General features: G+C 45.4%; 1 protein-coding gene across 1 annotated transcript in view; it reads left to right on the top strand.

Moving 5' to 3' along the window:
* IQGAP1 (IQ motif containing GTPase activating protein 1) overlaps window positions 1-24,409 on the top strand; it is a 532,553-nt gene that overhangs the window by 26,894 nt on the left and 481,250 nt on the right. Inside the window, exon 2 of the mRNA XM_085644306.1 lies at window positions 22,533-22,632. Within this exon, the coding sequence (XP_085500432.1) occupies window positions 22,533-22,632 (100 nt within the window). The remainder of the gene's footprint in view (window positions 1-22,532; window positions 22,633-24,409) is intronic.

Raw genomic sequence — 24,409 nt, 5'->3', positions numbered from 1 at the left:
TTACTTACTTCACTGTCAAGATCTTTTTATAAAACATGGCTTTTTTCTTTACCTGGCCCCAAGGCTCGTTCAAACATATTGATTTCTCACGTTTTTTTCTACTAGTTTTCGACAGCAACACAACAAGTGGCCTATTTGTTGGTCATTTTGAACATGTGCTGAAGCATTAGATTGAGTTTTTTGAGATTTCAGACTCCCGTTAACATACCCTACACTTCTGCCAAGAGGCGGTGTAACTATTGGCTCGGCCATTGATTGTTAAGCTAGCTTCTACACTTCATCTACAAGTGATCCTACAAGAGTTCAGAAGCATTTTCCAAAACAGACGAGCATGTTCACTTTATTAGTTGGTGGTTAATTTACGATTGAGGTCTTATCACCAGGTTAGTTAAGTTGTGCAATTTGGAATCTATCCCAGCAACATAAAGGGCTAGGGTATTTAATGGATCCACCTGAATATCCAATTTATTAAAATGAAAATTTAACGCTGTTTATATAGCATCCATTGTTTCCAGCAAATTCCTCCATACCACATCATCAGCTATATTTTGATGTTTGGGTGATCTTGTATCCACAGAATTGTGTACATCATATTTATCCAAAAAAGAGAGATCAGCAGAGTTTAGTGAGTTATCCATTTGAACAGCTGTCGTAGGTTCTTTATTGTTTATTAGCATTTTTCAAAAATACAAACAGTTCACTTTATTGAAATAGGATGGCATGAATATCGCATAAATCTGAGCAATCAAACATGAAATAAAAAGAAAAACAAAAATTAACCAGCAATCTACAATATTGATAAACTGATACTAGGCTTACTCCATCAATATACCATATATAAGGGATATCAGTCTGAATGCTCTGCGGAATGCAACCTTGGTGGCACTTTATCTCTAGCTACATCCTGGTCAAAAGGGGCAGATATCCAACTGCAGTGACTTTAACCAGTCCAGAAATGGCTCCCATATATCTCTAGGCCTGGAGGCCGCAGGCATAAACTCCCAGAAGGTTGACAGCTGGGTATGGCTGAATGTGAAATCTATGATCCAAGCTTTTACTGTAGGAGCCCTCTTCCCCCCCCCCCGTGTATAGATACACTGCGTTTAGCCATCAGGAGTAATTAAGCATGCAATTTACGGTGCTCTTGCACATAGCAGCTTAGCCACATATCTAAATAGTTGACCAGGCCCTCCGCCCACCTAAGTGGGAACTCATGATCAAAAGGTTTAGTAGCCGGCATTGGGGGGGAACAGGGTCGATTTGGACCAATTTATGAATATACCTGATAAGCCGCCAAATTTCGTGAGCTCCCTGAGTAATGGTGCGAGATTGACCTCCGGTTTGCTTATATTTAACGTCATGTCGTCTGCATATAACGAAATCAAAAGCCCCCTAGAACTAAATCCCAATCCACTGGCAGCGTGATGTTGGGGTATCCTGGCCGCAATCGGTTCCATCGTTTTAGCGAACAATAGCGGGGACAGAGGACAGACTTGTCTTGTCCCAGGAGTTATAGCAAAAGGACTGGAGATCAAGCTTTTCATGTGCAATCTCGCCGACGGTCTCGTGTACAGTAACTGGATAAGAGTTATGAAGGTGGGACTGAGACCCATCCTCCCTAGGACGGTAAACAAATAGGGCCATTTCAGAGCGTCAACGCTTTTGTGGAATCAAGAAACGCCACAAGCGCTTTGGTGTTAAGGTTTAAATAATATAGCACAGTGAAGACGGTGCAAAGATTGTGGGCAGTAGACCTGACGGGTATAAACCCGGACTGATCGGGTCTTGTGATCATGGGAAGCAAGAGCTGTAACCTGTTGGCCAGTAATTTTGCATAAATCTTTGCAACTATATTATTTAAGGAGAGCGGCCTGTACGAGTCCATCTCCTGACCCGGTTTCCCAGGTTTCAACAGTGTTAGGATTATCGCCTCACGTATTGATGGAGGGAGTTCGCCAGTATCTTGGGCTTCCTGAAATTCCGCCAGCAGTTGAGGTGCTGCATACGACTTATAGAATTCGGTAGTCAACTCATCAGAACCAGGGGCTTTGGCTGCTGGTAGGCTGCTAATTACCTGCAGAATGCCACGAATGGTGCAAGTTTCGTCTAGGTATTCCCTATGGGCTCTGCCCAGCCACGGCAGTTCTATGGATTCAAGAAATGACCTAAGCTCTTCCGGCTTACTACTATGCGTGGCTGTATACAGTTTTGTGTAGTATTTTGTAAATTCCCCAAGTACCGTGCTGGGGCCTCTACTGACCTTGGAATTGTCACCATCAACTTCGGGAATATAGGCAGTTGTGCGTGATGGTCTCAACAAGTTAGCTAGGGTTTTTCCAGGTCCATCACCCTCCCCGTAGCGCCTAGCTTGTGTATATTTGCCTAAAAGGTTTACCTCGCGTTGCCCCTCTTCTTCAAACTCCGAGATAAACTCCCTAATACTAGGTAAAACTATAGGGTCAGCAGTTCTGTAATAATCAGACTCTAGTTCCCTGATACGCGTTTCCATAGAGGCCAGCATGCACCTAATAGCCTTGAGTACTCCTGCATGCCTTGATATGCACTTACCCTGCACCACCACCCTAAAGGCCTCCCATAATGTCGCATATGTGGAAACGGACCCAGAGTTTGTCTCAAAAAATTCTTCAGTGTCCTTGTGTATCCCTTCTTTAAAGGCCTGATCAAGTAAAGCATTAGGGGCTAATCTCCAACTATATAAAGGAGGCGGGGTGTTCGGAAGTGTCACCTGCAGCAGACCAGGGGCATGATCGGACAGCACGCTGGGGTAGTGCGTGCTATCTGAGGTCCAGGCTGCTATGTCACGGGATACCAGCTAAAAGTCTAACCCTGACCAGGCCCCATGGTGTGCCGACACACACGTACCTTCCAGTAGCCCTGGGTGCCTAACCCTCAAGATCTCAGTCAGACCTCCCTCATGTATCAGTGCTCTTAGGGCATCACTAGCGTTAGGGTGTAGACTGCGAGACGTGCACTTTCTATCAAGTGTGTCATTTAGAACAGTATTAAAGTCCCCTCCCCGTGTCACAGCCAGTAAGCTGAATTCTGGCCCACACCTGTCGGAAGAACTCTGGACTCTGTAGAACCATATATGGCCATCATCATCATTTTCACTTCTCCCACTAGCCTACAGACTATCACAGGGTCTATTTGCGATTCTGTTTGTTTTCCAATTCAGCCCTTGGCGTATCAATATTGCCACGCCTCTCACATAGTTTAAATATATAGAGGAAAAGGTGTGCCCCCAGTGCTTATGTTGTAATTTGACATGTGACGTGCTGTTCAAATGGGTTTCTTGCAACATACAGATGTCTATACGGTGTCGATTTAGGTATGCATGGACAAGTCTCGTCTTTCTGCAGTTATTCAGCCCACGAACATTCCAGGTTAAAAATCTGACAGTAGTCATAACATCACAGACTCCAAATAAATGTAATATGTTCTTGCCTGCCACTGCTGTACTAGCAAAAGCTGCGCTTCATGGTAGTGACTCGACCCGCACCGCTATTCTGAACCATGTGCCCTTCGTGCGTGAAGTATAATCTCGTTGTGTATAGCGTAGTAGATTGCATTCCTAACTGACTTGGCAACTACAACAAACCCAACCCTCCCCCTGCCCACACAACCCCTCAATTAGGTTGTGCATTAGACCCACCCTCCCAAATCAAAAACAACAAGAAGGCCCAGGTTGAAACCTGGGGGTAGTACAAGGGAACTCTCCCTCTGGGCGTGGAGTTACCGGCGAACAACCCATTCCTAAAGCGGGATGGCCGGGAAATATATACCGCCACTGTGTTGGACATTCAGTATTGCTAAACTTTAACCCCAGCGTGTGCATTTATGCAAAGTAAATCTTATCAGTTACTAGGTAAAGCGTGTTGCAGCGCCTATGCATTTGAAATATTAGAAGACATGGTATTAGGACGTTGAACACCAACAGCAAATATTGTTCAATCATAGTCACTTAGAGTCTTCTCAGGGCTCCTCTGACCTTTGGCCCCAGTGGTGCGTCTCTTCCCCCTTCACGTGTTTAGCAAACTTCAACGCTGACTTATCATCCGTGAAAAAATGGAGGGTGCCATTGTGTGTGACCTTCAGTTTGGTGGGGTACAGCAGTGCGTAGGGGATCTCCGCCTGCTGTAGTAAGCGTTTAACTGGGACGAGTACACGTCTCGCCACCTGGAACATTGGAGTGAAGTCCAGGAAAAATTAGATCTGTTGCCCTTGTATTGAATGGTACCTCGCTCCCCGGTAAGGCGAAGCACCACATCATGGTCCCGGTAGTTCAACAAACGGGCCAGGATTGGACGCAGAGTGGCGCCCACAGGAGGCCTAGGTCCCAATGTGCGATGGGCATGTTCCACAATGAAGACTGGTGAAAGGTCAGCTCCAAACAAGTCTCACAATACCTCCTCCACAAACGTTTCCATTTTGGTAATGACTGTAGTTTCAGGGATACCAACTAGGCGGACGTTGTTACGTCTGGACCTGGCTTCCAAATCGTCATTCTAGGCTCTAATCAGGGTCAGTACTTTGTCCATTTGTAGCAGCTGCACCTTGGCCTCCACCTCATTTCTATCAGTAAGGCGTGCAGATCCTCATTGCGGTCATCAGCATGGCCTGGGGGAGGGTAATCGCCGCCACCCTCAGTTCCAGAGTCTGTTGGGCGCGTGTGTCTTTTGTTATCAAAGGACAGCTTGGACTGTTTGGGATCTGTCTTCCCCATCTTGACACTGACACACCACCCCGAAGGAGTGCTATGAGTATTCAGCCACCGCTGGTAACTCACTGCTGGGCACTCTTCGCAGGGCAGCTGGGCACCTCGGTCACAGGCAGACTCACCCAGTCGTTAAGAAAGGACCTCGCTCACACAGCTGGCTTCAGGCAGTTCCTAACAATACAGGCGCACACACGTGTACACCTTTGTTCAACTGAGAGAGCAATCCCAAACTTTGAGTCCATGTAGGAGGCTAGCACTCACACCTCTATCCATCACTTTGGCCCATAATCTTGCAACACGTCAATTGAGGGGTCTCATCACCATGATAATCGTATGCAGGGGCCATGCTACCATGTCAGGCCACAACCATAGGCTGCCTCTATTTTCACTGCCTGTCTGCTGGCAAGAGCAGAGGTGTGTCCTGAGATGCAGCTTAATGGTTCTTGTGGGGCCTGCTCTGATGCCCGTGTATATGTCTTTGTTTTGCAACTGAGAGCTGATGGGAAGGCTGCTGCCCGTCTTGCGAACGTTGCAGGGGTTCGCCTACAAGGGAGGCCCGCACTGGCCCCAGGGCACCGGGCAGAGCGGGCCGATCTCCCCTCACCGCGGCTCCCCCGTTACCTTATATCAGCGCGGATGTCCACTCGGTGGGCAGCCCACTGCACGGAGATTCATCCGGTGGCAGTGTCGGATCGGATCAGCATCCCGGTCCCACACCTCAAGATGGCTGCTTCTGTAACTGCAATGGACGGAGGTGCACCGGCACGATCAGCACCCCGTATCTGCTCTCAATCCGCCTCGGAGACAGGGCATCCATGACCTCGCATCCGCACTGCAGCTCCAGATGAATGCCCCAGGTATAATAGAATCATCACATACATTCAAATAGTTATGCTGTTTTAATCTGAATTGCACTGCATCGTCCACCTTGTGCAAACAGCTTTGTTGGGCTGGTATCTTTGTTAAACCTGGAGATACATTGGTGAAAAATAAGAATGAAACACAGTACTTCAGATCTGGATCTGCATGTAGCCAAAGAGAGCTCCACAAGGCTAGATACCTTCTCAGCGAGGTCCAGTTGAATTGGACTTGCTGCTGGTCAAAAGCTCCAAGAGGGAGCAACCTGAATCTTTGGCCAAGCAACAAAGCACCTTCATTGTATCAGCATAGGAAGCTGGTCTCATTCTTCTGGACTCCTCCTGCTTCAACACCCTACGCATGCTCTGCAAGATCTAAAGGTGGATCCCGACAGATACAAGATGAACAGTCACCCAGGCCCTCGTCAGCAGCAGACTCGATTACGGAAACGCCCTCTACGCGGGGCCCTGACCAAACTCATCAAACGACTGCAACGCATCCAAAACGCCTCGGCACGACTGATCCTCGACCTACCACGCCACGGCCACATCAGCCCCCACCTGAGAAACCTGCACTGGCTGCCCGTCAACAAGAGGATATCCTTCAAGCTCCTCATCCACGCACACAAGGCTCTCCACAAGACCGGCCCTGCCTACCTCACCAGACGAGTCTCCTTCTACATCCCCAACTGCCAGCTCCGCTCCACCGACCTCGCACTCGCCACCGTCCCGCGCATCTGAAGAACAACCACCGGCGAGAGAACCTTCTCCCACCTCGCCGCCAAGACCTGGAACACCCTCCCACTGAGCCAACGACAGACCCAAGACCTGCTGACCTTCAGGAGGCTACTCAAGACCTGGCTGTTTGATCAGTAGCGCCCCCCCACCCCCCAGCGCCTTGAGACCCTCATGGGTATGTAGCGCACTCTACAAATGTTTGATTGAGGTCTTTCAGGTCAAAAAGGTTTTAAGTCCCAGGTATCAGAAAAGATTATGAGTATAGTTTGACACCAGCCAAGGGTGCAGAGGCCAGCAGCAATGTCCAGGGCAGGTCTTGGAACTGGTCAGTTGGGCAGTATCAGAAAAGGGCTCTTGCAGATTGCTGTGTCCCTGCTTGGACAGGAGGTTAGCTGACCCTTGAAGTCCACCTGTTTCTCCTGGGTATAAGAGACCGAGCGCAAGTCCTGACTTCTAGGTTTTCCTGAGGTCACAGACATGTACTCTCACAGGCCAAGAAAGTGTTCTCAGCAGTGTACTGTAAGTGCTACATTTATGCCAGGCACCAGCTTGTGAGTGAGGGTGTTTCCTGGCCTCTCTGTAACCAATACAGTAAACGTTCCCTGGGGTAAACCTATTCACTTTTGCATATCTTCCTGTGTGCCTTACTGCAAACAACTGCACAGTACCCCTCTCTACCTAAAACCAAGATGGCGCTACCCTTCCCCAATTGTTCAAAGCCTGTGTGCCCACCCCTGAGGTGTCACTAAAGTATAAAAAAAGGATGGAGAGAATGCCTGGATTCATCTCAGCCACTGGTAATTAGTCAAGGCCGCATCCCAGTCCATTGTTATTTTGCACTCAATGTCACCTCATTTTGGACACCGCGATATGCAAATCAGGTTTGAGCCTGCTCCAATGTTAACAGTCCAGCCAGAAAAGCCAGGCCCGGTCTTCCCTGAACCAGAAGACAAGCAACCCAGGACCAGTTTCACCCTAGTTAGGGCTCATCAGCCAGGTATAGCTTGGTTCCAGTGGCACAGTGTGCCTGGGATCCATGTCTGGGCATACCTGTCCCACTTAGGGTGATCCACTAAAGCATACAAAAAAGTGATGGATGGAATACTTGAATTAATCTCAATTATTGAGCACCAGGGGTTAGGGTGGGGAGGGGGGAGTGTGAGGGGGGAGGGGTCAGTGTGTGTCAGCTAACAGTGGCTAGTAAAAGGATATGCCTCTTCTAGCTTAGTTAAGTTCCTGGGCACAGCCCAGATGGTCATCCTGTCTGAGGAACAGAATACGTTCCCAGACTCCAGGCTTTTGTCTCAGCTCTGGGAGCAAGTTAACACCTCATCAAGGGGGGGCTATTCGGCTTCTCACTGAAAGTTGTAGCTCATGCAAAATAGGCCTCTAGAGGCTTAAGGCAGTAAAAAGGTACATTTCTAAAAGTATATTTTCCTTAATATTTATTACAAATCTGAATTACCTAGTGAATTGGGCATGTAATAAATATTTCAAAAAGTTGGAATATTAAGTTTGTAGCTATTTCCTAGCCAGAGATAACAATATTAAATGTAATTTTGTATTCAATTGCTTTCCTAATCCTGCTATGTGAAGATAGCTTTTAGGGCCTTGTCACTGTAAGGACACGTTTAACATTACATATATACATTCCCTACTTTTAAATACCATGTACCCTACCGTATAAGCAGTTAGGCCTTCTAAAGTGTGACTTGTTACTATTTAAAATTACGGTTTAGTCCTGTCAAAAGGGGTTAATTTGGCAGGCTGAATTTGCAGCTTAAACCTGCACAGCCAGGCTACACATGACAGACCTGCAGTCATGTTACAGTCACTCTGGTGGGTGGCTCAAGGAGTCCTGCAGTCCACTGATGACATTTAACTTACAAGTCCTGGGTAAACTTTGTACCACATACCAGGGATTTATAGGTATATATTGATTAGGGGTAAACTAATTTCATCACGCTGAAAAGGAGAGCACAGGCACTTTACCGCTGGTTAGCAGGAGTAAAGTGCACAGTTTTACAGCCAGCAAAAAGTAAGGCCAGAAATCAGGGGTGATACCACTCAATGTATGGCCATCCCCAACAGGAAGACTATGCAATCGGAGTGAATGAAACCTGTGTGGCATGGCTTTTCGTTGTGAGTGAGTGAAGGAAATGCTTAGCTTGTGCCGGTTTGCACACTGTGAGAATGCATGAAATAAGTACCAAGCACGACTTTACAGACTGAATGCAATGCAATCTGAGTGAATGAAGGAAGAACATCAATAAGCATCCAAGCAGTCTTGGATTTCGTTCGAGGTGCATTCACTGGAAAGCCGTGCAGGCAGAGGATTGAAAGAAATACTTGCTTAGTGTTAGTCTACAGAGTGAACGAATGAGGCACATAGCATAGCCCCGAAAACCGATTCAGTAAAATACTTGTATAGCAAGGCTCTGCAGTCTCAATGAATGCATGAATGAATGAAATAGAACAGTCTTGCAAACTGAATGAATGGAATAAGATTTCGCGTGGTTCGTTGTTTTTTTTAAAGACAGAGTAAACCGGCATTACCAGAGTGCAGAGACCTCCTTTTTCTATATTCCTTGATTCTCTCATTCTAGTATAGGGGCCCAATTTTATGGAGAACTGATGAGTCCATATCTAGCCTTATAAATAATGCGCTTACGGACCCCTAAATTAGTGAAGCTTTTCACGCGGCCGAGATACCGACACCTGCTTGAGTAGTTCTCTACTACTTGTAAACGCTGAACCCGATATTCAGGAAGACCTGCATACAGAACATTTATATAATCCAGGCTTGAGACAATCAGTGCCCTGACCACAGTGACTTGTGCATCATGAGACGGGAAGTTGAGAAATTTTCTAAGCATGCAGTAAATCCAAAAACATGATTTAACTCTTGAGAATTAAACCTAATGTCCAGATTTCTGACCATCGCTGTTGGAGGGCGTGGGGGTGAACACTGTTGGGCCATGTTCTTGCCCACCCGGTTAGGGGATTCAACCCAAACAATAAGGTCTCCGTTTTGTCTGGGTTGCACTTTAGTTTATTAGCCTTGAGCCATTTAAGCAAAGCCTTCATACAAAGTGGGAATGCTTCTTTTGCGCTCACAGATTCCCCATTGTAAGTAAGCAGGAGCTGCATATCATCCGCATATGATATGACCTTGATGTCAAAGGATGCAGCCAGATATGCCAAGGGGGTCATATAAATGTTGAAAACAGTGTGACTGTGGGAGGAGCCCTAAGCCCCCCCCCCCCCCCCATTTAAACAATTTAGCTCCAGAAACTTATGGCTTCTTCCAAACTTCCTTCTCGAAAAGAACCCAGCCAGCCTAAGTCTGATCCTGTCACCCCTAGATGTTCTAGCCTGTGCAGCAAGATGTTATGGTCCACCGCATCGAACGCTGCTGATGGGTAAAACCGCACCAGAGCAACATTATGTCCTGAATCCAAACTAGTCTTAATAGATTCAGAGACCTCCAATAACGTTGTCTCGGTGCTGTGGCGAGCTCTTAAGTCGAATTGGGTTGGGTGTAACAACTTGTTTTCAGACAGGAAGGTGGTAAGCTGCTGGTTCACCACATTTTCCAGGATTTTTGTAGCTGCTGGGACCAGAGAGACTGGTGTCAAGTTCGCCAGTGTTTCAGGGTCAGCATTAGCCTTTTAGAGTAAAGGAAAAACGTTTGCTCTTTTCCAGTCATCCGGCAGAACACCCGTATAAAGGGTGGCGGCAAATAGCTCCTGGTAGATTGGGGCTATAATATTTGCGATAGTCTTCAGGATATGAGGTGGCATAGTGTCGTCAGGAGTTTCCTCCATGGACGGGGCATGAAAGGACCACAGTTTAGACTCTGCTGTTGGTACTACTATGTCTCCAGGCCCTGGCACGAGAGTCAAATGATTCAAACCCACTAAATTGATCTGAATTTTAAGGATCTTGTCCTTGGAAAAAGTCGCTGAGTCTCGAGCATAGTACTTGATTCATCCCTGGTGCAGGGGACATAATTTTAGGGTCCCCAAACCTGGCGACTATTTTGAAAATCTCCCTCCCGTTATTATCCGCCTCTTTAATAAATTAGGAATAGGAGTTCAGAGCCCACTTTATCTTCTTATGATAAACCTCAAGGGCCAGTTTGTTATGAGCTTACTGTTTCATGATGGGGGTGGCGCCATGCCCTTTCCAGTTGTTTGCATGCTGCTCTTTCGAGGACTAACTCATGAGATTACCAATTTGCTGAACGGGCCAAAGCTACTTTCCTAGGTGCTGTCATAGGGGACGACAGAAACGGCTACTTTCTTGAGCCAGGACCTAATAACAATATCTCCCTCCATTACCGAGTCTGTGATTACTGGTTTGGATTCAGTCAGAATCCTCCTAAGGTCTGGGGTAGAAACCTTGTTCCAACATCTATTCCCACTCCGCAGTTGGATGGGGGTCTGAATTCCTTCAGACATTCCAAATGCCAAGAAAACAGGAGTAAAAAATGGTCAGACCATGTCACCTGCGCGGGTCCTCTCAATGTATAGATGTGCTGGACAGGATGCCATCTACTGCATGTCCTGCCCTATGCGTCAGACCTGTATCGGCTCTTATAAGTTAAAGGAGGCCAGCGTTCTCAAAAAGATGGACTGCGGATCACCTGCCCTAACCAGGTGTCTGTTAAAATCGCCTAAAATGGTGGTTTGTATAGGTCATAAGTTCGACGGCTAACACTTGATCCGGGGATGCTATGAAATCACCGACGTATATTGGGGGGGTGAGGGGGTGGGAGACGAACACCCCTGAGAGAGAGTGCTTATCTCCGGGAGAGATACTAAAACCAAGGGATTCTGCTCAAGCCTTCTCCTCTATCTTAAACGTCTTACAGGTGTAGGCCTTCTGATGTATGATGGCAACTCCCTTTCCCCTTTTTTCCCCACTCCCTCTATATGAATGCCTCTGTCTGGTTATCTGCCCGGAACATGATATCTATCAACCATAATCTACTGGCAATCCTGCTGCTTTTAGTCACCACTACGTTCTTATCCTTTTATCTTCAGTCCCTCTTCACTGGACCTGGCTCCTGGGTCAGATTAGCCCACAGGGGATTCGGGCGTTGCCAGGAGGCCGCTCTGACAGGTTAGTGTGCAGGCTGGCTTTTTGTAAGATGTTAGGTCTGTTTTATGGTCTGGCGGGCAGATCTTCACCGGTGATTTCCCAGGTATTACCACAATCATTACCTCCAGCATGAATGATCAGTTTCCCTTACAAAACAAATATAAAACTTGTCTTAACAAGTTTAAAACGGCCCCAATTCCCAAATGTGGTCCACTTATTTAGCTATCTGATTCGCTGACGGTGGCCACTTTTATTTTGGTTCTGGGGCCTATTTTCTGGCGATGTCCGACCGCGCCTTTCTCCCATTCTAGCCACTCCGCCTCCACCCAGCGCTTCAGAACAAGACTGAAATATCATCTACTGTAGCCATAAAGAGATGAGAAATGACTGCCCACTCTGCTGTACATATGCACCTTTCCTATCGGTAGATTACATTAGCTATAGAAGTGTTATTCACTTAGATGTAGGTGGCGGCTTGTTTTCGCCAGTGATAGCCGTACCACTGGTGTATTTTAACCCAGTCACACCTCTTTGAATTTCTGTTTAGCACCTAACCTTCACGAGTCTATGTACTGCTGCTCTGTAAAACGCCTTTGATCCAAGTGTTACTGCTGCTAAATAAAGTGGCATGTACCCAGTGCACGTCACCCTCTGTAATGCTGGCAGTAGCGTAATCGAAAGTGCTTTTGGAAATCCCAAAGGCATGTTTATTTTCCGACAGGGAATGAAAGTGTATTTCAGTGTTTGCCTCAGATTTCACGGACATCTGAGATTTGGAGAATTGTATTTCTTGTAATAATGCAGGGGATGGTGCGAGGTAGCATCAGCTAGCGACATAACTAACGGGGCTAGTTATTGATCCCAGTACATTGATACTAATTATATCAAAGTCTGAAGGATGAAATGCTGAGTGGATTTTTATTTGTGGCCTGCACGTTGCACAAGCTCGTCAGCAACAGGTGCTTTACACGCTACATGTTTTACCACGCGTTGTGCGTGACTACTGCTGCTTTACGGCTCCTTGTGCTAGTTTCACACTTCCAGTCACATAGATGTCAAAGAAAGGAAGGTCTCCCCTTTATATCGTTTTATGGCATTGTTGTGTAATTGTATCTCTCCCTCCACCCTTCCCCCACGCACATACACACGAGGTTGGACTGATACTGCCTGAGGCAAACTGCTCAGCTTTCCCAGGATTGTGTTCCAAAACCTCGTGTAGGAACTTGATTGCTCCTCTGCTTCTGTTGCAACCGCCTCTTAACTCGAGCAGTGAGACAGGAGAGCCATATGTGTGCTCGAGCAGTGAGACAGGAGAGCCATATGTGTGCTCTGCGGACCTTGTGTTCGTCCCGCCTGCGTGTGTGACTGGCGGGCGAGGAGAGCCATATGTGTGCTCTGCAGACCTTGTGTTCGTGCCGCCTGCGTGTGTGACTGGCGGGCGATTATTTTAGTACAGAAAACGGATGCAGACAGATGTGGTACATGTTTTAGAGCATTCACGGCGCATTTGCAATCCCTTTTAATCGTCAATGGGCTCTAATGAATGATAGAATTTGGGGATGGTGTCGGAGGGTGTCTCTTGCAGAAAGTTGCGCCAATGTATCTAGCCATAATTGCTTTTTAGTTTCCCAGCAGTTGTTACACATATGTTATGCTATAGTGACTTGTAAAGCGCATGGATACCCTGTAAGTTTCCCAGCGCTGGCCTCCTCGCCAAAACAAATACTCGGACTGTTCCAACAGTTGTACCGAAGAGCATCAGAGAACTCTCAGCGAGAGCGACAGACCATTCCACAATTTAGGTCCTAGATATGTGAAAGACCGCCGCCCTGCCGTGAGTTCCTGATCCTGGGAATCATGGCCAGATCTACCTGGCCAGACCGCAATGCGCGGTTCAGAGTGTATTTTGACACCAAAGATCTAAAGGACAGAGGCCCTGTATTGTTGGCAAGGTACTTGTGCATGTAGCATAAGGTCTAAAATTGAACCCACTACTCAATAGGCAGCCGGTGCAAGCAACAAAGCAAAGTGGATGTAGAAGTATGCCTTGGTAGACACACAAGCACACAGGCTGCCACATTTTGTACAATTTGGAGCCGTTTGAGCAGGAAATTAGACATACCAAAGTAAAGAATGTTCCCTTAATCCATTCTGGATATCACCATGGTCTGTACTACTGTACGTTGGACCATTGCCGGGAAACCCTTTTTGGGTAGCTGTCGCGCCTTATAAATTTAATTATAATAATAATAATAGACACAGAAAATTTTCTGCAGCCACTTCAGAATGCCAAAACATGTGGCTTCTACTTTCTTTATCTGAAGACTCCATACTCCCAGACTTTTTACTGCCTGCATAGGAGAGTGGGTCGAGCCCAGAGTAGAAGGCCAGAGATTGTGACTCCAGAGATGGGGATGGTTACCTACTAACAGGACCTCTGTTTTGTCCCCATTTAGTTTCAGCGAATTGATGTTCATCCAAGCTGAAACTTGGGTTAAGCAGGTGCTGAGAGCTTCCACAGTTTGATTGTCCTTAGTGGATAAGGACGCCACAATGTGTGTTGTTGGCATATGAGGAAAGAGTCCGTCCATGGGCCGCCGCGATGTCATCAAGAGGCCTTGCATATAAATTGAACAGGAGAGGACTCGGGGTCAACCCCTGATGCACCCCAGAGGGGAACACATGGGATTTTGACCTATATTGATGTGAATGGTTGACAGTGTCAAATGTGGCACTGAGATCTAATAGAATCTATGCCGCTAAAATGCCAGAATCAAATTAGTCCCACAGGTAATCCATGACACCGATTGGGGGGAGGATTTAGTACTGTAACCAACTCTGATCCTGTTTGTGATTGATGGAAGATCTTGTTCTGCTTTACATAGGATGTAAGTTGCCAGTTTACGTGCCTTTCTGACACCTAAGCTAAGGTAGGCAGCAGAGAAATCGGACTATAAATAGCCCATAAAAGCTGATTGAGGTACAGCTTTTTTAAAATAAGGGCGTAACTAAAGGCCTCTTCCATGCTAAAGGCGCTTTCCCACCCGTGAGGGAAATATTCAAAAGCTGAGTGAAATGCACCATAGTAAACATGGCCAACCTACTCCGTATAGAAGGGGGGAATAAGTCAAGCGGGGAGACAGACTTAATGGTGGACAGCAAGGAGATGAAGGCGGACACCTCAATTGGGGCAAAAGTGCTCAGTCCACCTGGTACCCGTGAAGGAAGAACACTTGTGCAGGTGCTTGAAGTATCAGAAAAAGTGGCTTGACTAGCCTCGATTTAATTTACAAAAAAAAGAAAATTATGTACCGGCCCCCTGGTAATGTTACCAACTGGAGTTTGAGTATCTCCGTGGCCCTTGAACCACACATTCTGAAATTCGCCAATTTTATCATTCTGGGTGACTTAAAAATTAACTTTGATTTGACATGTAAAATGGTTATAGCCTTGATCGAGGTTTTGAGGTACTTGACATGCAGTTGATCACAAAGCTCCCGATTCATGGAGCAGCGCACTTGTTAGGCCCGATTTTGTTTTTTTTCTCTGATTTTAGCAATATCCAGTTCAACTCACCCCTTCCTTTGCCTTGGACAGATCACTCTGCAGTCCAGTTTTCTGTCCAGGTTTTGTCGGGGGCTGGTACTCGTGCTGGACAGATGAATTCTATGGGTAGGAATTGGTGGAGACTGGCTATTTCGGAGCTTAATTAATTGCTTAAACAAACCGCTCCACACTAAGAAATGTAGCGGAAGCTGATGTGGATAGCAGCAACCTGTCTTGATCCACACTAGATGCCTGGGTCTCCACCTTGAAACAGCCTTTCTCCTCTCATGCCTCCAGGATCTGAACATCCATTCCCAACTCAGACCGAAGAAGCTCCATCACAACTTTATTTCCATAACGACCTGATCGCATCTTATCAAGCGAATCTAAACTTCGATAACTGGGTGAGGGTGGTTATTATCTGGTCAGTAAGTTAAGACACCTGACACACCCTGTAGTCAACTTATAAATCCCTACTTGTAGATGCATACATTCACCTCAGCTAAAAAGTTCCAGTAGTACTTGTTATTTAATATATTATTACTGAGGTTGAGTCAAATTTTGCCAACCACCTAATAACATTTTAAACTGTCTGTAGAAAACAAACCTATTAAAATCACTCAGTAGGCATGGTAGTCTCATGCTCTGGCACACCGAATAACTGAGCTTCTTGAAGTACATATGCAACAAAAGTGAGTTGTGCTCCTTAGTACCAAACAAATGTCCACTCTAGGTTAATCATTTGCTCCCAGTACCAAGGTGAAAGGGTTAGAAGAGTTTCTTGATGTGACCATTAGCCTATGTGCTCTGATCGATCCTCTATTTGTCAGAGAAGGTAGGCAAAATGATTTGCTAATGGATGTTACAAATGTAATAAGGAGTATTGCTGTACTGGATGAATCTTATGACTACTGTTGGAAATGGCCCTTTCTACAGGGTCACCCACAAACCTTTTGGCTTCATCCTCCCCCGTTTGCTGAATTAATTTTTGTTGCCCTTAGGGCTCTGCGCACTTTACCACTTCTAACCAGTGCTAAATAGCTTGTGCTCTAACCTGTAAACGTGGTAAAATTGGCTTATTCACAATTGGCATATTTAATTTACTTATAAGTCCCTAGTAGAGTGCACTGCATGTGCCCAAAGCCTGCAAATTGAATGCTACTAGAAGGCTTTCAGCGCTGATTATGCCACCCACTCAAGTAGCCCTTTAAAAATGGCTTAGGCTGGCCTCCCATTTCAGAGCCTGAGTGTGCAGTTTAAACTGCCATGTCGTCCTGGACAGTTAAACCTCTTGCCAGGCCAAACCTTCCTTATTAATACATATATGTTGCCCCTAAGGTAGGCCCTGGACAGCCCAAGGGCTGGGTGCAGTGTATTTACAAAAGTAGGACATGTACTTTTAAGTTTTTCATGTCCTCGTAGCGTAAATCTCTTAAATTCTTTTTTCACTACTGCAAGGCCTATCTCTCCAATAGGATAACATTGGGATTACGTTATTACATTTTGTAAGTGTAATTTCAAATTAGCAAGAGATTTGACCCCTAAGTTGGGTGTCTCTGGAATCACAATTTAAAATCACAACTTATGGTGAAGTTGGATCTTTAAATTGCAATTCTGAAAATGCTGCTTTTAGACAATTGGCGTTTTCTTTAACTTTAGCTATTTGGTGACTGCTGCTTGTCTCTGATCACTTGTCTGGAGTGGGCGACAGCTGAGCTTTGTGTAGAGAACTACACAAAATGGGAGCTTATGTGTGACTTGAGTGGCCATAATGGGAGGTAGGAGCTGGGCATGGCCTCACACTTACACATTAATTAGCTGTGTCCTGTCCCCACACAAAGAGCTGCATACCCCCTGTAGTGAGTTTGGAGCCAGGGCAGGAAGGGTAGGGTCTCTGTGCACTTCAAGGACCTCTTTGAAGTTTCCCCACTTCAAAGGCACCACTGGGTATAAGAACTGGACCGCAGACACCACCACTTCTGGATGTGAATACTCTGTTAAGAAGAAGGACTGCTGTGCTGTTGAATGACTGTCACTCTACTGGAGTGCTGCCTTGCTGTGCTGGCCTGCTGCCCTCTTGCCTGGAGAGGAAGAACTGGACCTGAAACCTATCTTGAACCAAGGACCCCTGAGTGACTCCAGGCGATAGCCTGCTGGCCTCCTGATCTTAGCCTCAGGAACATAACAGACTCCCCATAGCTCCTGGACCCATTTTCAATAAGCTCCTGGCCTCCAATAGGCACCTCTCAGGCCCTGGGCCCTTGGAAGTGGATGTTGGGGTCTGAATTCAAGCTTTTGGGCTGTCTGTGAACGGGCCCATTTGCACTGTTACCACACTGCTCGCCCGAAGAATCGGCGTGAGCCACTGCAAGTTTGTCTCTTTGCAGAGTAAGCATCGTCCACCAGCGTGGATTGCCACTGTGAGGCTCCAGCCCTTCTGTCTGCGACCCCCGGCCTGCACTTTGTGCCCTGCCGACCAGCATTGCTCTCCTTGCGCCTGGCGAACTTCTGCTGTGCGAATGGGAGTCATGGCACAAATCTTGAGAAGTTAACCTTCAGCTGGACTAATCTGGGACTGTATCTGGCCAGCGCTCCATCGCGGTCATCTTGAAAGTTTGGTTTTGACCCAGTCTAGTGTGAGCAGATATCCCTGGTTGGCGGTTTATGCTTTTAAGCACTATTTTACAGTTTAATCTTTAGAACCGGAGTCATGAACCTGATTTCAAATATTTTTTTTTTGTGATGTTTTTACTGTTTTACTGTTTAAAGTGATGCACAAAAACTTCACGCTTTGCGTCTTCTGTTAAGCCTGACTGCTCTTTGCCAAGCAACCTCAGGGTGAGCACAGGTTAATTTAGAGTGTGTTTGTGACTTACCCTGAATTGGATTGTAGTTACTGCTTAACGAGGGCTTCAACTCCCATTTACCAGGAACCCAATTAAGAACAATGACATTTTGCTTTTGCCCTATTTCAGGATGGTATGGCATGTTTTTGCCATTCATTCAAAAGCATAGTAGAATCCTGGAATAGGGTGATCCATGATTATTTATCGTAGAATGAGTGTGTGCAGTCCCCCACTTTCCTTCCAAAAGTGAATCGCTATGTTGTTCTGCTGGAATGGAGGAAATCCTGTGTTCTCCATGTTTGTTTTGCTGTGATTGGCTGGCATTCTTCCCAGTGCTAGCAGCACCTGCCACTATTCTAGTACGTTCTCAGATTAATAGTGGGGGAGGCAGTCAGCTTCTGCTCGAACGTCTCGCTATTCAGACAATCTGATACGCGACATAACAAGAGTGGACTTTCGGTGAACTCTTAACACTTTAACTCTCTCATCCTCACAGAATTATCTGAAGGGTCATTTTAAAGAAAACACAAATGTTTATTTTGGGGTGCACTATACCAGGACCCTTTTTGCTTGGGTGTAAGCGGGCAGAAACACGATTGGATGTTCTTCAAAGTTGCTAGCGTGTTGGGATGATTTTTGCCAATATTGTCTCCTTGTACTTCATGGCAGAGAACTACCTTAATTGGCCCAGGAATATTCCTAATAGTCATCCAACGTTTTCTTCATTTAATACAAATATGATGTCTTTTCAATGAGAAATGTAGAAAAATTCTCTTGGAAATACTGACCAAAGTGTGTCTTATGAAGTACCAATGTTGTTCTCGTCTAAGTTTATCTGTGATAACTAAGTTGAAGATGCATAAAGAGCCATATTGGTGCTCTGTTCCTCGATGCCCTTTGAGGTAAAATGTAATGTCATATGAGCAGTTTGTTTACCTACTGTGATAACATTTGAGTGCGAGATAGAAATGGGTCACAGATGTATTTTAACAACATTTGTTATGGATGCATGGATATAACTGGGCCGACTGGTTTGAGAGATCTAACGAGATCCTGAAATCCAGGTAGAGAAGGGACATCCCCTAGTCTCAGTCACTAGCTTTTGTTATGGTAATGGAATCTGTAGAGATGCCTCCAAGAGAGCTCTAAGCGTGGCACTTATCAGGACTTCTAGAACAGCAGACCCTGGTGCCCTGGCTGCAAGGAGGACTAGCATTGCTTATACTAGAGGTTGTGAATTTGGCACACTTGTTAATTACTTTAAACTCTCATTCAAATCTCGAGGATGAGATATTTGCAATTTCAAATGGACATTCTGCATACTGTGCGTTAGATCTGACATCCTTGACATTATAGTCCTCTTTTGCCTTCACTCCTCTTGTTTTGCTGAATTCGATTTTGTTGGCTTTAGGCCTCTGTGCACATCACCACTGCTAACCAGTGCTAAAGTGTTTTTGCATACTCCTTAAAACATGGTAAAGTTGCCCTACACCTAATTAGCACATTTAATTTACTTGTAAGTCTTTAGTACATGGTACTAAATGTACCCAGGGCCTTTAAAAGAAATTGTACTAGTGGGACTACAGCTCTCATTTTGTCACCCACCTAAAGTAGCCTTTTAAAACCTGTCTCATGACTGCTACTGCAGCCTGTAGTGCATTTTGAAACTGCCATTTCGACCCGCCAAAATAAACCTTTGGCCACTCCTCAACCTTCCTTTTAATACTTACTAAGTCAACTCAAAGGTAGGTTATCATGTCATAGCAATGAAAAACTCCTAATGTCATTTTTCATTGTTGCAAGGGCTTTCTCTCCAGTTGACCAACACTGATTTGCCTTATAACCATTTAATAAGTGCTAACTTTAGATTGGGTAAAGATAAAGATATATTGTTTACATTCAAAAGAATTGTACTTTAAAATTCTATTCAATGGTAAAGTCAGATTGTAAGTCTCAATTCTGAAAATTCCTCTTTTATAAAGCTGGCATTTTCTTGTCCGAAACATTTTTTGCCTTTTGCCAGTGTCTTGGGTCACATGACTGGGAATGCCTCTGCTGTTGTGATTTGTGTATTGCTTCCAGATGACAGTAACACAAAAGTGGGTTTAGATGTGGACAGGATAGGCCATCCTGCCAGGGTGACTGGTAAGAAGCTTTACCCAGCCCCACTTTCACTTCAAAGGGCTTTAACTCCTGCACATGCAAAGGAATTTGAGACAAGTCCTGCCTACCTTTTGTCACCCCCAAGCCCCCCAGACAATGTGGAGCCTTGACAGGGGAAGGTGCCAGAAGTAGGGATAGGAGAGGGAGTGCTCTAACACAAAGGCTGCCACCAGATATACATATTGTATCCCCAAAGCCAATAGAGGACACTCCTGATCCTGGAGAAGTTACTAAAGAAAGACTTCCCTGCTGCTTGAAGGACTGCTTTGCTGCCTGAGAAGGAAGACTAGACGTGCTTGTCTTCATCTCAGGCTAACCAGAGTGACTGAAAGGGTCATTTGACTGGCGTCCTGTGTGAGCTACAGAGACACAACAAGCTTCAGAGGCCTCCCTGCAAATTCCCGGCTGACCTGCTGCAAATGGACCTGCCTGAGCCTGACTGGCCTCTGCTGTCGTGAGACCCTCATCCAAGGTGCCTTCCCTGGTCCTGGAACCCTTAGCTGACTTCGAGGTGTGATTCGCCTGAAGAGAAGGTGAAAACCCTGAAGTGTGGGCTCCTTCTGACTGTGAGCAGTCCCTTTTGCGCCAAGACCCTGCCGCCTGTATTGACCACCAATATGAACCGCCAGTGAGACCTGCTCTTTGCATTGACATCAACTGCCAGTGATAACCTGCAATGAGAGAACCGCACTAGAGCAATGACAGCCTGCAGTGACTGCCAACGCGAAGCTATAGCAACAACCATCTGCACGCTACAGCGATAACCATCCATGATGCTCTACCTGCTCCTCGCAGCCCCTTTCACTCTTCGTTCCGGACTTGTAAGGTAACTCTTCAGTGGGACTAACCTGATCACTCCATCAGACCCACGTTCCATCGTAGTCGGCCTGAACATGCGACTTTCCCCCAGTTTAGCGCAGCCAGATGACTGCGAGTGGTGCTTTGTATTTTTAGGTGCTATTTTTGCTAAAAGCTTTAAAATTCAATATCGACAGTTCTACTGGTTGGATGCTGGTCTTTCTCGTAATATTTTGTTTATTAAGATTTACTTTATTTTTCTAAATAGGTCTTGAATTTTTCCAGTGTTCTATTGTCACTTTTACTAGTTGTGTACTGCAAAAATACTTTACACGTTACTTCTAAGTTAAGGCTGAGAGCTTTGTGCTAAACTGTCAGAGGGTTAAGCACAGCTTGGTTTTGAGACTTCTGTGGTTCACCCTGACCAGGATTGTGCCTTTTGGCCGAGTGTTCCTCCCCAATAACAACCCAATTTCTTACACTTCGTTATTACTAGAGTATGGCTTGCCATCCCTAGCCATGAGGGAGTAACGCAACTAAGCTTCTTTTATTTCTCTGTGTGAGCTCCTGTAGGCAGTCAGTGTCAAGTGTCGAAAAGTAGTATTGAGTAAGCAGGGGGCAGGATTATGAGGGAAAGGAGAAGGATGTATTGCTGTGTCTGCCTGATTTGAAAGCGATCGTGAACAAACAATGCTTGAAATGCCTTTTGTGCATGTTTGAATGAAGAGATAGTCCATGATTGTGTTCATTGATTTACTTATTGCAACAATTTATAAGTGGGAAGCATTATGTATTTTATGGCTTATCGATTGTTTGAAAATATTGTGAGAATGTCAGTCTTTAAGTTTTTTTTAATATGAATAAATGAAAGTTAATCTGCCAACTAGCACTGAAATGACCTGCCAGTACAGCACATATGCATTCACGCGGTCCAACATGGTAAAGTTAATCTGGTACCCTAAATTCGAAAAAATGTGTGCAACCCAGAAAGCACCACAACAGCTTCCCATTAACATTGGGTTGACCAACACGATTTTGCAAAACACACAATTGTAACTATTGAAAGGTCACAAAATACTTCAGAAGAGGTATTTTTTTCTAAAATCACAATTGCATGTTGCAATAGCCTTCCACCCATTTTCATCAGATTTCTCTAGTTTTACAAAAATACATAATTCAGGTAAAGTACCCACTTGTTTCCTGTGCTGGCCATGCCCATCTTCTCTCAGCATTGTAGAAATAAAGAATTATATTTCAGTCCTTTCTAAAGGTGCCCTTCTGCTATTTTTTTTTTTTAAACACATTTTTTATTGCTTTTTACATGTCATGTAACATATCCACTTCCAGGGTATCAATGTACAAACAAAATAGAGCATTACCAGGCAAATGCAGATGTTGTTGCCCTTCCTTGGTCCCATCTACAAACGCAAGGTACCCTTCTGCTATACCATGCAGCTGCCATTAGTGTATCATTGTATGGGTGCCTTGTCGAATTAGTTTAAAACGCTGTTATGTGCAATTCTTAGAAATCTGTGCTATTACGCGTTTCATAAAAACCCAAGTTATTAGTATTTTAGATGCACGATCGTGGCGCTGTATGGAGAGACCATGAAAACATTTTAAATGACACATACTTACTGTGAGGTCACTCACTGTAGGCCCACCAGGCTACATCCAGCTATGATTGTGAATCCTTTGCTTGGCCTGGTATCTAACCAGACTTCCGTTGACTCTTTGCAGCTGTCCTGGATAATGAAAGACTGACGGCGGAGGAGATGGACGAGAGAAGACGGCAGAATGTGGCCTATGAGTATCTCTGCCATTTGGAGGAAGCAAAGAGGTGAGCAGCAAACACTGTCCTACTGCGGTCGAACACTCAGTGTAGCAATGTGCCTTGTGTATTATGGGCATAGAGCAGAGAGCGATACAAGCCTTGTGTGTCCACAAATAGAGGACCGGCCTTGAAGAGGTCCCATTCCACCGTCGTCCAGCGTTGCTTGTACCCATTTTGCTGCTGCCTTGCGCGTTGAACTGTTGATTTCGTTATTAAGATGATCATCAAATGCAATAGTGACACCTACTCCAGGGTGTGGATAATATGCTGATCCTCGGTTCACCGGACGTGGGTCAGTTGTGGCACCGTGATTAGTAAGGCGAACCAATGCCGTGCCTAGCGTATCAAACTCGCATTTGGTGTTATTATTGTCGAGTTAGAGGCCTGACTCAAGGTTTCCTTCCGCAAGGATTATCTTGCGCTTGGAAATTGAAGAGTGAGTCTCACCTACAGTTGTGGTCGGACAGCCCTACTCACAGAAAAAGGTTTGTGGATCGGGTCACTAATGGCGGAGTATTGCTTTATTGGTTTCATGGCATCTCGAAGACGCCGCGATGTCAGTGACCACGGATAATATTTTGGGGGAAAAATTCGGTGCCACAATTTGCGATTTCAAGAATGAACTCCTGTGCGATCAAATCAGTTGGGAGTTTCCATACACACTTTATGAAAAACAGAAGAAAAATAAACATATCATTTGTTTAATCTTAGTCCTTTGTGATGCCAGGCCATGCATACTTTCTCGCGTTGTGTTTTCCTACAATTACTTGTCCAGGGTGAAATAAAACCTGTGTTCTTGTGTGAGGGCCCCCTCCTAAAGTCAAGTTGATGGAATAACACTGGACACGTGGGTCTTTTCCTGTGGTGTCAAAACCATGTGTGCACGAGCCTGGCAACACTCCTAGGGCTGTAATAGTAGTTACCTACTCCTTAACTCCCTCCACCGAACCACATTCGCACCCAAAAAGATGACTTCAATCAGGAGCAGTCACCTGTGTTTTCGGTTGTATTGGGAGTGTGTTATGGTCACGTGGCTTGAATTTTCTTTTTAGTGGATGAATAGCAACGCAGTGAGTGGTACGCAGTGAAAGGGGTCTCTGTTTAAGACACTGAATACTACCCCTGTTAACGCAGCACCGAAAGTGTATATAGTGTGGGGGAAGTGTTTCCTCTCGTAAGAGTCTCACGTGGAAAAGGGAGTCTGTCTGAGACGAGTGAATAGCCTGTTGTTGTGGTTGTGATCTTGCAGTCATGCACCGTGGACTAGTCAGTCCTTTCTTCCTAGCAGGACTAGTACAGGACATTGTCTGACCACAGAAAAGAGCTGATTCTACTTAAGACTGAAGTGTGTTAATCTTTCATCAGATTGATTTACAATATTGTTCAAGCGAATCGAATAGCAGCCTACATTTTTCTTCAAAAAACACACCTCATGTCATGTGTTAACATATAAACAAGAATGGGAATTAATATGCACTCAACTATGTTTATTTTTCATTTCGTAGCAGCTGAACAGTTGTGTAACTGTGCTGTCAGAACAGTCCGTGTTGTCATGCTGATGCTAGAAAAGGTTCTGGCAGGATGTGATACCTTGTTCTGGAGGAACAAAAAAGACCAAAGATTGAATAATGCAGTAGCTTTCGGACCACAGCGTGCCCTTCAGTGGAAGACCTCGTTTATACCGGAATCTATTGTACAATACCATCTCTTCTATTGTTGGTCACAAATTACAAAATATTACAAAGGTGTCGCAGTGCTTAGTGGTGGATTAATTCGATTCTTT

The sequence above is a fragment of the Triturus cristatus genome, chromosome 3_1 (assembly GCF_964204655.1).
Source record: "Triturus cristatus chromosome 3_1, aTriCri1.1, whole genome shotgun sequence".
Lineage (NCBI taxonomy): Eukaryota > Metazoa > Chordata > Amphibia > Caudata > Salamandridae > Triturus > Triturus cristatus.
Note: the sequence above shows the minus strand (reverse complement) of the source record. Positions and strands in the feature narration are given on the sequence as shown.